This window comes from Macaca fascicularis, chromosome 10 (assembly GCF_037993035.2).
Source record: "Macaca fascicularis isolate 582-1 chromosome 10, T2T-MFA8v1.1".
Classification (NCBI taxonomy): Eukaryota; Metazoa; Chordata; class Mammalia; order Primates; family Cercopithecidae; genus Macaca; species Macaca fascicularis.
This window is the reverse complement of record NC_088384.1, coordinates 115,081,067-115,094,847: the sequence shown is the minus strand read 5'-3', so window position 1 is coordinate 115,094,847 and position 13,781 is coordinate 115,081,067. Positions and strand designations below refer to the sequence as shown.

The window sequence follows — 13,781 nt, the reverse complement described above, 5'->3', positions numbered from 1 at the left end:
CTCAGGACACGCTTGTCTGCCCACAGATATAAAAGAGCCGGCGCCGTTTCCCTGAAGCGCGTGCAAAGCCAGGCCCTCGGGGCCGCCGTGCCCGCGCCGCCTCGCGTCTTCGCTTCCCGAAAGTACGCGACTCCGCGGCCCTCGGCAAGCGGAGCTGCCCCGGCCTTCTTGCCTTCTTGCCTTCTTGCCCCGGTCGCCCCCGCCGGGGCAATACGGAAGCTCTGGGACACACTCCCCGGGCGCTCTTGGAGCCAATAGGTGGGCGCGGCCGGCCAACCCGCCCGGGGATTGGCACCCGCAGTCCAGATCGCGCGCGCCCATTGGCTCCCGGCGCCGGGGGGCTTCCGCGGCAGGGCAGCAGGGGCCGCGCGCAGGGGCGGGGCCGGGTAGGAGGCGGCGATTGGCAGGTCCGCACGTCCCGCCCCTTCCGCTTCTGTGGTCTGCTCTTCCTGCGGCTGAACCGCCCGGCTGAGCCGACATTGTCGGCGTCTTAGCGATTCGGTCCGACGCGCTCCACTTTCGCTACAGCATGGTGGCCTACTGGCGACAGGCTGGACTCAGGTAGGCCCAGGCCTCCAGAGGGAAGGGCCCCGCGAGCCCGGCCCGCGCGCATCCCCGTGCCCAGAGGTCATACAGGACACGGAGCAGTGGCCCCACGCGTGACCGGGGTTGGGCCGAACCTCGGGCGTCGCCGCCAAGATGGCGTCGCTGTGGGCAAAGCGCTCAGGCAGGCGAGGCCTCGGCCTCGCGTGGGAGTGCATCTGTGTACTGCCTCGCTTCCCACAGGTGCGGCCCAGCACCCGCACAGTGCCCGTGGACACCTTTGTGAATGGGAGGTTTCGAGAGAGAGAGGCCAGCTCTTACTCATTAAACCTTTTTCTTCTAGAATGGTGCTGGAGCCAGGTGGTGAAAGTAGTACAGTCACATCCACCTCAGTAAACAGGAGATTTCTCTCCACGTGACAGCTGTTAGCCGCTTTGACTTTTAATCCAGCATCGAGATGGAGCCTTTTACAACTTTACACATTTTTTTTTTTTTAACTATTAATTCCTGTTGATCTCAGGTTTCCGTGTAAAAGGGGTGAAAGCCACTGGTAAACTATTCAGAGCTCCGCACAAAGGTGAGAGGTGGCTCCTGGAAAGCTCAAATATAGAACCCACTTGAGGACATGGTGTCTCAATAGTGGAACCGCAAACCATTGGTCTAGGTGTCACATCTAATTTTTTTTATCCGTGCGCCTGAGTGAGCAGAAGTACCTTGCTCCCGGTGACACACCTTGTTAGTTGACTAGATGGTGTAGCACTTTACATTTTGTGGGTACATGTGACTACACTACAACGGAGCTTCCCAACTTGCTGAGGTCAAGCAAGCGAAGTCTTGTAGAATTGGAAGGATGGAAGGTAGTAGATACCATTTATTAGGCAACCTACCCTGTGATCCATACCTTTTCGCACTTGTTTTTCCTCCTCCCAGCTATCAGCAGGACAGGTATTATCCTTTTATTCTATTGTTTTTTCAGGTGAATAAACATGCTGAAAAGTTTGAACAGCCTGAAGGTCACCAGTTAGTAAGAATGGAAGCAGGCATTGGAACTCATACTTCAGAGTCCCCAAAACAAATTCTAAAACATGAGAAAATTGCACCCCTCCCCACTTCCTGTTTTTCAAAAGTGGGAAAGGTGATCTGACATCTTTTGGAAACTACAACGTTGATGGGAGTCCATCTACCAAACAGGAAGCAGGTTTTACAATTTTGCTAGAATTGATGATGTTCTCAAAGCACTTTTCAGTGTCATTTAGAAATCTTGATTAGGAGGTATTTTCAGTGGCAGACTTGTAAGACAGAATTCATTTTTCTCAGAAAAGAGTTTAAATAATTTAGAAAGAATTGTAATTCAAAATAGTTTTCTCTTAATTATACCTCATTTTCCAAGAGTAATAAAAGTTTTAAGGAGAGAAATTGAGGAGAGAATTGATGATGCATTCTTGTTATAGTCGCTAAACATTTCAGGGTTTTTTTTTTTTTTCCTGTGCTGTGGGATTTTAAAAAACATTTATGCATCTTTTATTTTGAATTACTATACACTAAAGAGAAAACACAGTACAAAGAAGAAAAATCAAAGATCATCTGTCCAAACACCAATTAATACTTTGGTACATATTTTTCTAGTGTTCTTTTGCTTTGTATAGATTGTTTTTGGCATTAGTCATATTTTTAAAACCAGTTCTGCAATGAGGTACTACCAAACCAAAATAAAAAGTACAGGAAGAAAAGCGAAAGCACAGTGGTAACAGTTGGTCTGGCTGGAATATTGATAATTAACTATATACCTTCTCTCATTTTCTCCCAGCTACATCCGATACTCCCAGATCTGTGCAAAAGCAGTCAGAGATGCACTGAAGACAGAATTCAAAGCAAATGCCGAGAAGGCTTCTGGCAGCAGCGTCAAAATTGTGAAAGTAAAGAAGGAATAATCTGTAAGTTACTGATGTATTTAGAAGAACAGTTGCATCTTAAGTTTTTAGAGCACCGTAAAAATCAAAATAATTTTAATTTTGGGTTCTATTCATTTTTTAGTCAGTGTATTTGGAAGTTATTAGGATAATATAATTTAAAGCATGCAGGTTATAGAAGTCCCATGGCCTAGTAAAAAGAAAGTCTTTTTGGGCCCGACAAGCAGAAGTAATTGGCACATTGATTTTCAATTCATTTAGCAATGCTTAGGTAGAGAGCCATCTTATTTTAGTTAAACCTGTTTCATTTGTCTGCACAAATCAAATAACTTGGAGGATGAACTCCCCACTTTTATAATTGCTATTGGAGTTACATAATAGTTCAAGAGCATAAAAAACTACAGTTCTTTACATTTTTATTTCCCCCACATCTACTAATATTCTCACAAACCACTGCTTCCCGAACATAATAACTACAAGTACAGGCAAGGGTCCTGCTGTTGCATCAAGCAATAAAATATGCAAGAACCTGCAGTGAATACTGTTTTGCTAATTTATTATGTTTCCAGAGGGTTTGGTTCATTTTACTTTTTCAAAGATGTTGGTGATGTAAAGTTACATTCACATGAAATAAAAAGTTCTGTACAGTTGATAAGTGTAGACTTTTGTGTTCCAAATTATAAAAGTGGTTTGATCTCAAAAGTACTTTCTTGACATTGTTATTTCAAAAGTAGGCAAGGCAAATTATCAGAGATGTTTTTCAGGTTTAATTTTTCTAGTTTTGCTTTTAAAAAGCTTCAGACCCATAATAGCACAGAAATGTGATAAATATTAATTCTTTGGCAGCTTGTGGTTATGAGCAATTTTACTTATTGAAACTGTCTCCCCTAACTTTTCATTTTCATTTTGAATTAGTAAATATTTTATTACAAGTCTGGAGATGCAGTGTTTTGAATTTAGCCCTTTTTCTAGGGGCTCTCTGTCTAATCTTATAATTCTGAGTAATGAGACCTGGTTTTATGTTGGGTTGTTTTGTTTTAAATTTTATGTTGGGTTGTTTTGTTTTAACAGTAAGCTGCCGGGCGCGGTGGCTCAAGCCTGTAATCCCAGCACTTTGGGAGGCCGAGACGGGCGAATCATGAGGTCAGGAGATCGAGACCATCCTGGCTAATACGGTGAAACCCCGTCTCTACTAAAAAATACAAAAAACTAGCCGGGCGAAGTGGCGGGTGCCTGTAGTCCCAGCTACTCGGGAGGCTGAGGCAGGAGAATGGCGTGAACCCGAGAGGAGGAGCTTGCAGTGAGCTGAGATCCGGCCACTGCACTCCAGCCTGGGTGACAGAGCGAGACTCCGTCTCAAAAAAAAAAAAAAAAAAAAAAGTAAGCTAACAGAAAATCAGTTAGCCTCACTCGGCTCAGAGCCACCAGACTGCATCTAACGCTGAGATTTTGCAAAGTCCTGGGGGTCAGGAACATTAGCCCCTCTCTGTTATGCCCTTCGGGGTTACTGACCCCACCTCATTAGCACAAGGAGATGTTAGTGTCTTTTAAAGGCAAAGTAGTTTCTTTATTGCTGGGAGAGTGTTTACTTTTAGTCAGCGGAGAAATGCCTGCTTGATTAAACCTGTGTACTTGAACCAGTGCTTTTTTACATCTGAGCCAAGGCAGTGTGAATGATAGCCACGGTTATACAGTTCACTATAAGGAAGTTATTTCTTATATTCATGTTGAGTTTTTAAGAAAACCAAGAACTAGCCAGCAACTGTTGCATTTTCTTTTTCCTCCTAGACCCTGACTAAAGCTTGAAATGCTACATTTCCAAGGTGAAGATGTGTGGGCACATGTTATGGCAGATTGAAAAGGATCTCATTTCATGGGGAAAAAAAAAATTCCTGTCTTGTTCATAAATTGACAATGTCAATAAATTGAAGTATGGTTCACTGTTACTCTTGATTTTTAGTTTGTCAGACTTTTTCATTTTCTTTAAAGGAACTCTGCACAGTTGCGTGATTATGGCCATGTGAACCAGGGTTTCTTAAAAGCAGGGGAAGGCAGATTTAATATATAGTGACCAAAGGGATTCAGAAAGGATTTTGAAAATGTCTCAAAATAGTTGTTTCATGACATTAATTGGTGATCAAAATTATCTGCTGTCATTGAGGCTTTGTAGTCCCTTATGTTTGAATTGTTGCCATGTCAGAATAATGACATGGTCATCAGTAACCTACATGGAAATAATTATTAAATACTGAAAGCATTGATTAGAAGAAGAAATACTAAATTGTACTCGTATTGTGCACTTAAAACCTATAGATAAGAACAATTACAGAATTTAAGCACAAAATGTTTTTCACATTGTTTTGTAAATGAATATATTGTGGTAGCATTTCTCTTAGGAAATGTTGAAAACTATTTAATAACTTGCTCATTGAGTTGATAGCCAAACTGAAGTTAAAATCTAGGAGTTTTGACTGTAGGTCTGAGACACGGTGACCACAACATCAGTTTCTTGATATTTCCATAGTGATTCATTCATTCATTATTTAGGGATGGAAAATTGTTGCAAGTTATGTCGTTACCTTTCTTTGAAACTTGGAAGCGCTTGAGCAAGTAAGACACCATTGAAAAGTTAATTGCCTAATTTTAACTGTTTTTGGAGAATGGAGAAATAAATTTGAACTGGAAATTTTGAAACACCGTTCTGGGACCAGTTTTCACATGGTACTTAAAGCTCACAATAATTTATCTGGGCTACTGTCAGCCATGCCGAGGCTAAGCCAAATAGAATGTCTTTGTTCTCGGCTTCTGGGAATGACTTATTGTCCCAACACTTGACCTGTAGGTTTTACTGAATTCTCAGCACAGAGCGAGCAGGGAGGCAGAGCCGATTGAGTGAGAGGGTGCCTCTGGACAACAGCGGGTTAGGAGCCCTTGGGGTCCTTCACCTCGGAGCTGTCATCCTCCTGCTTGCAAGTTAGGGCACCTCAGTTCAGTGCTGTGGTCCCCAAGATTAAGGTACTAGGAAGCATCCTCCATTACAGAGAACAGGCATAAATGAATCAAAAGGCTGTCAGGCCTTTTTGACACAGGACAAATAAAGTAACTAATAGGCAAAGAGGCTAAATTATTTCCAGTCAGGTAATTAGAGATAAGTCATTTATTAAGGAGGCAGATGGGGTATTATTGGTATATAGATGGTATAGTAGATTGATAGTATATTGGTAGATTATTGGTATATAGATGGTATATTATTAAGGAGGCGGATGGTAGAGGTGAGACTTAGGGACAGGGCTTGTGATATGGAAAGGAGTGAACTAACTGAGTAAAAGACAAGTTTACTGTCCAGCAGAGATTCTTAGAGGCTCTTTTCTCTGTGATTAGTAGATATCCTGAACCAGTAGTATAATGAAATAAACTTCCTTTCTCCAGCAGTGCTGAGTAACTGGCAGGATGACTGTGCCCAATGATGAGGTGACCCCAATCAGACCAACTTAATGAGTATCCCACTAACTAGTTGGAAGATGTTTGAGGTTGTCAGTTAATCTCTTAGTTCACGTAGTCCTTGTGAGTAAAGTGAAGGAATTGGATAAGCCCTAAAATTCGGTGATTGTGCTCAGAGACCTCGGTCTCTGAGAGACCAAGGTCGCCGTAGCAACCATACTGCTAAAGGAGTAAGCTCTTCAAAATCAAAAGGGACAGATTTCTTAGGTTTCTAGTTTGTGTTTTGTGTTTTTAAATCTATTTCTACCATACGAAAGAGTAGGATGGTGAGATGCATTTCTAAATATTTTTAACTACTCAGTCTGGGTGGTTAGGCTTCAAGAAAAGGAATTTATTTAGTCTGAAATAAAGCAATTTTGCCATTTAAAATTGAATTATTTTGTACTTTAATGATTACTATTGAGCAAACAAATCTTTACAGTAATATAAGTCAGCAAAAGTTTTTTAAAAGGTTTAAATTCCTCTCTCCTTATACCTATTTCATTGCCTTTTTAGATTTTAGAAGTAAAGCACCAGAGGAAGCATGTGTAAATCCTTGTATAATCGCAGGCTGTAAGTCTTTAGCATCTCAGGAAGTTACTAACTTCAAACAAAGTGTATAGGTGGAGTTTCTTACTAAATCTAGTACTTCTTGAACCACAAGTAGAAAGCATTTAAAACATGATTGTTGTGTTTTTTGAAGTTTGTAAATAGAAGACTTGTTGATGATCCGATGGCAAGGTATTTTTCTCTTGGTATGTATTTTAGTATTTCCTCATGATGCATACGTGAAAAGAGTGAAGTTTCTCAGAATAAGCAACTGTCATCCATCCACCTGCTATTTTATTATTGCCAATTACAAAAGCAAATCAAGAGATGAGAACCCAGTTGCCGGCAAGTAAATATTTACTGCATTGAGGGTCGGAGCATTTTCCCATTACCAGTTATCCATGGATCAAATAGTGCATCTCAGTGGTAATTCTAGAGGGCCATTAAAACCCTGATGGTACTGGAAGAGATGGCAATGCTGCATGTCAGAAATAGGTAAACTGTAATTAAGAAGTTACGGATGATTTGATTACGCTCTTGTGTATTTGGTCCTGTTGTAATGTGAGCAGATTAAAATCATGTAGTGGTTAAAGCTGTGTCATTATGCAGACATTTATGGCAACTTCTGCAAATTAATTTGAACTGTAAAAGTTTTCTAATGAGACGATGTCCTCCGTAACTGAGAAGGACACTGCAGCCATTGCTGCTTAATTCCTGCATTTGAATTGTTGCCGAGCGGATGGTGTGCCGTTTCTCAGAGCAGAGAGGCTGCAGAGCATTTTGGGGGGTGATGGCTGAATGAAAGTGAAAAGAGCATTTCAAAATAGCCTCTAAAAGGAAAACCAAGGATGGTGATTAATGAATTACTGGGATCTAACAGTAGTAAGAAATTTAAACTATATAAACGTATATGTTAAAGGCTAGCTCTTCAGAAATAAAGATCAGAGGACTGCAGTTCTTTAGTTTTGCTTGTCTTTTTGTTTTTCATGTTTGGACCAGGTGTTTTTGTGGAGAGGACTGTGGCTTTTCTTTTTTCCTCTTTTCCAGTTAGCATGTGTGTGCACAGGTCTACACAACATGGATATTTCTAGTGGATGTTGACTCACATTGACCTTGGCTCTGTAGCTCCCCATGTACTAGTCAGGCACCTGGCTCTTCTGGAGGCTGGCAGGCACAGGAAGGCAGGACGGCAGGCAGTATTTGCTCAAAGGAAAGAACCTAAGGGAAGAGTCTTAGTAACCCTCGGATACCAAGTGAGGATTCCAGGGTGCTTATCAGTGCTGCTAAAGTTTAAAAATGTTAACACCAACTCCAGTGGCTTCCTGCAAATCCACATGTGTAGTCTGGGTGCCTGGCACAGGGCATGTAATAAAATACTCAGTGAACACTTTGAAACAAAGGGAGCACTTTACAATAAATTTGCTATTTTTTTAAGCTAATAAGTATGCATTGAATGTCAAACTCTTCAAGGTTAGTAAATGTCAGCAAAGACCCTAATGCCTGTCAGCTGTTCCCCACCTGTCTCCCGCAGTCCCCGTGTCGAAGCTAATGATGAGTGCGTATCATTCACTGTGCTGCAGTGCAGAATAGGTTTTGGAGTGCTGCAGGAGAAACACTCGTCTAATGTGAAACTGTTCTGTAAGCGACTCCACGGCACAGCTTCTCTCACCGTTAATGTCCCTTATCTTCTGGCTTCATTTCTGCCTCCTCCATGACCTCTTCATCTTCCTCTAGACCTGCTTTGGCATCTTGAAATTGTTGGTACTCGGATACCAAATCATGGATGTTACTTTCAGCTTCCCCAAATTCGTTGATGTCCATCCCTTCGCTGGTATACCAGTGCACAAAAGCTTTCCTCTTGAACATGGCTGAGAAATGCTCAGAGACCCTGTTAAAGATCTCTTGGATGGCCGTGTTGTTGCCAATGAAGGTGGCAGCCATGCTCAGCCCCCGGGGTGGGATGTCGCAGACGGCCACCTTGACATTGTTGGGAATCCACTCCACAAAACAGCTGCTGTTCCTGGTCTGCACGGAGAGCAGTTGCTGGTCCACTTCCTTGGTGGACATCTTGCCCCGGAAAATGCAGGCCACTGTGAGGTAGCGGCCACGGCGGGGGTCACAGGCAGCCATGGTATTGCGGGCGTCAAACATCTGCTGGGTGAGCTCGGCCACGGAGAGGGCTCGGTACTGCTGGCTGCCCTGGGCTGTGAGTGGGGCAAAGCCAGGTATAAAGAAGTGCAGGCGGGGGAAGGGGACCATGTTCACCGCCAGCTTGCGCAGGTCTGCGTTGAGCTGACCCGGGAACCGGAGGGAGGTGGTTATGCCGCTCATGGTCAAGGACACCAGGTGGTTGAGATCCCCGTAGGTGGGTGTCGTCAGCTTCAGGGTACGGAAGCAAATGTCATAGAGGGCCTCATTGTCAATGCAGAAACAGGCATCTGCATTCTCAATCAGCTGGTGGATAGACAGAACTGCATTGTAGGGCTCCACCACCGTGTCCGACACCTTGGGAGAAGGCATGACACTGAAGGAATTCATGATCCGGTCCGGGTACTCCTCTCTAATCTTGTTCATGAGCAGAGTGCCCATCCCGGAGCCTGTGCCCCCGCCCAGGGAGTGGACGATCTGGAAGCCCTGCAAGCAGTCACAGCTCTCACTCTCGTGCCTCACTACCTCCAGGACGTTCTCAATCAGCTCGGCTCCCTCCGTGTAATGGCCTTTGGCCCAGTTGTTGCCAGCTCCAGAGTTACCTGTGACCAAAAAGAGTAACCAGCAGGGGAAGAAAAGTGAAAAGGGAAGGGCACCAGTAAGGCATCCCCCCTGCTCCTGGTGGAACCTTCTGGAAAAACCTACCATGGACAAAACTGTCAGGTTGAAAGAGGGCTCCTAATTTGCTAGATCGAATGCTGTCCATCGTCCCAGGTTCTAGGTCCACCAAGACTGCTCGGGGCACATATTTCCTACCTGTGTAGAAAAATAGGAAAAAGTCAGCCTATTTGTTTTTCTAGAAGTTAATGTTTTATCAAAAGAGAACTTTGTGATACTGGTCCAAAAAAATCATGGATATTCTAGAAAGGGGCCCTTGGTAGGTTGAGATTTGAGTATCTAACATATTTTTTACCCCAACAACAATACCACAAATCTATAGAATACCCAAGAAACAATTTCCATCGTCTGCCCTGTGGTATTGCCAGTGACAGAGATTCTCTTCCTTCGCACTGGAAATGATTCTGGTTTCATCTGTGAAGCCACAAAGGGAAGTGAGTACTTGACCTGCTTGTGTTAAGGTGTGTGCCCCATCCAGCAGCTCCTTCCCCAGTCCTGCCTCTTGACCAAGGGTTGGGGACCTACCACTCTGGGATCCTGCTGCTGCCCTGCCTGTCGCCTCCCTGAACCTAGACATCACTGCTTTGACATTTCCATCTCCTGGGCCTCTGCCCTTCCTCTACTTATGTTCCTAGTTGCGGGACCACTGCTCCCAGAGCCCTGCCAGTCCTACCGTAGGCTTCATTGTAGTACACGCTGATTCTCTCCAGCTGCAAGGCTGAGGCCCCGCGGTCGCTCCCAGCCAAGTCGATCCCGTGCTCCTCACCAATCATCTCCCAGAACTGAAAGCAGGAGGAAGGTCAGAGTAAACGGACCCAGAAAAACGCTGTGTTAACCAGAGAGAAAGTTAGCACCCCCAGGCCTGTTTCCCTGGGGTTGCCTGACCCTCCCCAAGACATTCTTTTTGGACCTTTTCATAAATAACCATGGCATCATTCACTTTTTGCCTCTCCTAAGCAAGATGAAGTAATATGAAGACTGCCTTTTCTCCCCACCTGAACTCCTTACATAACATGTCAAACGCAGAATACTAAATTGGATTTTCTTCCTATTAAGTTCAGGCCATTATATATATTAAAGCTGTTGTTTAGAATTTAATGTCAATATAGCTCTTAATTTCTCCTTATGATGCGTCAAGCTAGTAAAGTATAGATTCCATTATAGGAAAATAAACAATTCTTATCTGATTTCACAATAATATCTCATTTCACTTTGGGGATTTATTTTCATGAACGTTTTCAAGCAACCCATAACTTGGACCTGTGTGCATGATTTTAAGTAATTAGCACTTTTTTTTTTTTTTTTTTTTAGACAGAGTCTTGCTCTGTTACCAGGCTGGAATACAGTGGCGTGATCCTGGCTCATTGCAACCTCCACCTCCTGGGTTCAAGCAATTCTCCTGCCTCAGCCTCCTGAGTAGCTGGGACTACAGGCATGCGCCACCATGCCCAGCTAATTTTTGTATTTTTAGTAGACACGGGGTTTCACCATGTTGGCCAGGATGGTCTCTATCTCTTGACCTCGTGATCCGCCCACTTTGGCCTTCCAAAGTACTGGGATTACAGGCATGAGCCACCATGCCTGGCCTTTTTTTTTTTTTTTTTTTTTGAGACAAGTTTCACTCTTGTCACCTAGGCTGGAGTGCAGTGGCACAATCTTGGCTCACTGCAACTTCCACCTCCTGGGTTCAAGCAACTCTCCTGCCTCAGCCTCTCAAGTAGCTGGGATTACAGGCGTCTACCACCATGACCAGCTAATTTTTGCATTTTTAGTAGAGACGGGGTTTTGCCATGTTGGCCAGGCTGGTCTCAAACTCCTGACCTCAGGTGATCCACCTGCCTCGGCCTCCCAAAGTGCTAGGATTATAGGCATGAGCCACTGCGCCCGGCCAGGAATGTGCATTTTTGATGATCAGGTATACACATAACTCAAAATTACACATTGTTGTCCTCTAGTAACTATTTGAAACATAAAGCACTTCCAATCTCATACACAGTACTTATTAATATAGATACGTGCCAAGCTCTTAATATGGAAACAGTTACTGGGAAGACTCCTTCTGATCACCCTGAAAAGCACATATTAAAATGCAATGAAAATGTATTCACATACAGTAAAATCCCCAAGGGTATGTTTAAAACTCCAACCATATCTTGTAAATGACAGCGCTGCTCTGGCCATGGTCTTAATAACAAGGCACTAGTTCGTGGTAAACTGCCAGCACTGTTCAGGGAGTGGAAGAATAAATAAATTCAAGTTCTAAGATACCCCAAATTAAATGTGTCTTAAAGTTCTTATGACTCTAAAGGATGAGTCAGCCAGGACTCTCAACGCTAGACAATACAATTGAGAGTGAGAGCGAAGACCCTATCTAAACCCAACACTGTCTCTCGAGGGCCCCTTTCTGTGTTATCTTCCAGCTTCAGAGCAGCAGGGCTCCTGCCTCCCACTTCTCTGCCTGTGTGTTATGAATGTCTTACCCCTGAGGCATGGAGGAATGGGGACTTCTTTTCAAGCAGTAATGTTCTTTGCCCCGGATTTAAAACACCTGCATTTAAAAGCCTTAGTTGTTTCCTAGCAGCATTACTCACAATAGCCAAAAGGCAGAAACAACCCAAGTGTCATTGATGGATGATGAATGTAGGTGTTTTAAAACCTTACTTTTAATGCATCTCATATTAGTAAAAGTAACTTCACAATAGCAAAGAGTTTTAAAACCTTACTTTTAATGCATCTCATATTAGTAAAAGTAACTTCACAATAGCAAAGAGAACATGGTAAATTTTCTCAGTGCAGTTGGCCATCTTAAAATCAAGACTGGAGATCCTGGGCTCGGGCATCTGTGTTCTTGGGGTTGGCCAAGTAAGTTACATACTTGGTAGAAAATTTTAAGCAGGGGGGCAAGGGAGAGAAAAACTCATTTATATTCCAGGGAGTGTATTTTAATTAATGATGTTACTGTACACAAAAACTTTATTTTAGGTCTATCTCTTAAATTTTCAATTGCATACTAATCAAACAGTAATTGATTTTTTTAAGGGCTATAATAAACATGAGAGGGGAGGGAAAAGACACCATAGTGACAGCGTATAGAAAGTTTCTCAAAAAACTTCAAAAAGCTGTTTTGAGACAAATTACTGTTTTTAGATATGAGAAGTTCATTGTTAAGATGATAAAAGTAAGCCAGGTACAGTGACTCACGCCTATAATCCCAGCACTTCGGGAGGCTAAGGCAGGCACATCACCTGAGGTCAGGAGTTCGAGACCAACCTGACCAACATGATGAAACCCCGTCTCTACTAAAAATACAATATTAGCCAGACATGGTGGCGCATGCCTGTAATCCCAGCTACTACTACTGGGGAGGCTGAGGCAGGAGAATCACTTGAACCCAGGAGGTGGAGGTTGCAGTGAGCCGAGATCACGCCATCGCACTCCAGCCTGGGCGACAAGAGCAAAACTCCATCTCAAAAAAATAAAAGATGATAAAAGTGCCACACACGGTGGCTTACACCTGTCACCCCACCACTTTGGAAGTCGGAGGCGGGAGGATCACTTGAGCCCATGAGTTCAAGACCAGCCTGGGCAACAAAGTGAGATCCCTGTCTCTCAAAAAAAATTAAAAAATTAGCCAGGCATAGTGGTGCCCGCCTATAATCTCAGCTACTCAGGAGGCTGAGGCAGGAGAATAGCTTGAGCCCAGGAGGTTGAGGCTGTGGTGAGCCATGATTCTGCCACTCTACTCCAGCCTGGGCAACAGAGTGGGCAAAGAAAAAGATGATAAGCATATTATATAATGTAATGGTTGGCATGTGTTGTGCCTAGGTGTCTATGGAGAAAATTAACTTAACACTGTAAGCCCTTAATGTATCTTGTAGCTCTTTAAAGATTGTTTCCTTCTTTTCCCGTGTGAAATTCTTTTTTTAAGAATTTTTTTAAAGCCCAAAGGCATTGTCTGATATTTAGCAAGTACATGAAATCTGCTCGACTCATTGTCTTCCCTGCTAACTTAGGGTATTCTCTTGGTTGTCCGCCTCTGTGGATTGTGGCAAAGCTAGGATTAGTAACCAGACATTACTTACCTTGGCTCCGATCTGGTTGCCACACTGGCCAATCTGAATATGGACAATTTCACGCATCCTTGCTGTGAGCCCAAGTCTGAGATCTTCACAGAATCCTCAGACTCTCAGAATCCAGAGCCTTGGTTCACTGGTGTGAGCCCAACACAACTGTGGTCATTGCAGTGGTGGGACTGGCCAACTAAGCTACCCTCGCAATGTGACCAAGGGTGTGTCCACCCCAGAGGCCCAGTTCCCCGCCCTCAGCCAGTCCTGGCCCTTCTCTGCTTTCTGCCTGTCATGCTTTTGGAAGGGGGTGTTTTTCCTCTCTCAGCACAGAATACTGCCCCATCATTTCCTAGAGAGTGAGTGCAAGATTAAAGGCCACCTCAGTGCCTGGAGGCTGGCACTGTTT

At 43.7% G+C, this 13,781-nt stretch overlaps 2 protein-coding genes across 3 annotated transcripts; one reads left to right on the top strand and one right to left on the bottom strand.

Moving 5' to 3' along the window:
• Nucleotides 1–442: 442 nt before the first annotated feature.
• ATP5F1E (ATP synthase F1 subunit epsilon) lies at nt 443–4,399 on the top strand. Of its 2 annotated transcripts, none has more exons than XM_005569469.5 (3): nt 443–561; nt 2,351–2,477; nt 4,242–4,399. In XM_005569469.5, exons 1-2 carry the CDS (start codon nt 530–532, stop codon nt 2,472–2,474), a joined length of 156 nt encoding a protein of 51 aa, XP_005569526.1. In that variant the 5' UTR covers nt 443–529; the 3' UTR covers nt 2,475–2,477; nt 4,242–4,399. The 2 variants fall into 2 exon arrangements, with proteins under 2 accessions (XP_005569526.1, XP_065379430.1); XM_065523358.2 differs by having other exon boundaries at nt 3,525–4,399.
• A 1,924-nt stretch (nt 4,400–6,323) lies between these two features.
• Nucleotides 6,324–13,541, bottom strand: TUBB1 (tubulin beta 1 class VI). The gene is made up of 4 exons (XM_005569467.4): nt 13,391–13,541; nt 9,982–10,090; nt 9,336–9,446; nt 6,324–9,232 (listed from the first exon to the last, which is right to left on the bottom strand). The coding sequence occupies exons 1-4, from the start codon at nt 13,445–13,447 to the stop codon at nt 8,154–8,156; spliced, it is 1,356 nt and encodes a 451-aa protein (XP_005569524.2). The 5' UTR covers nt 13,448–13,541; the 3' UTR covers nt 6,324–8,153.
• Nucleotides 13,542–13,781: the final 240 nt, after the last annotated feature.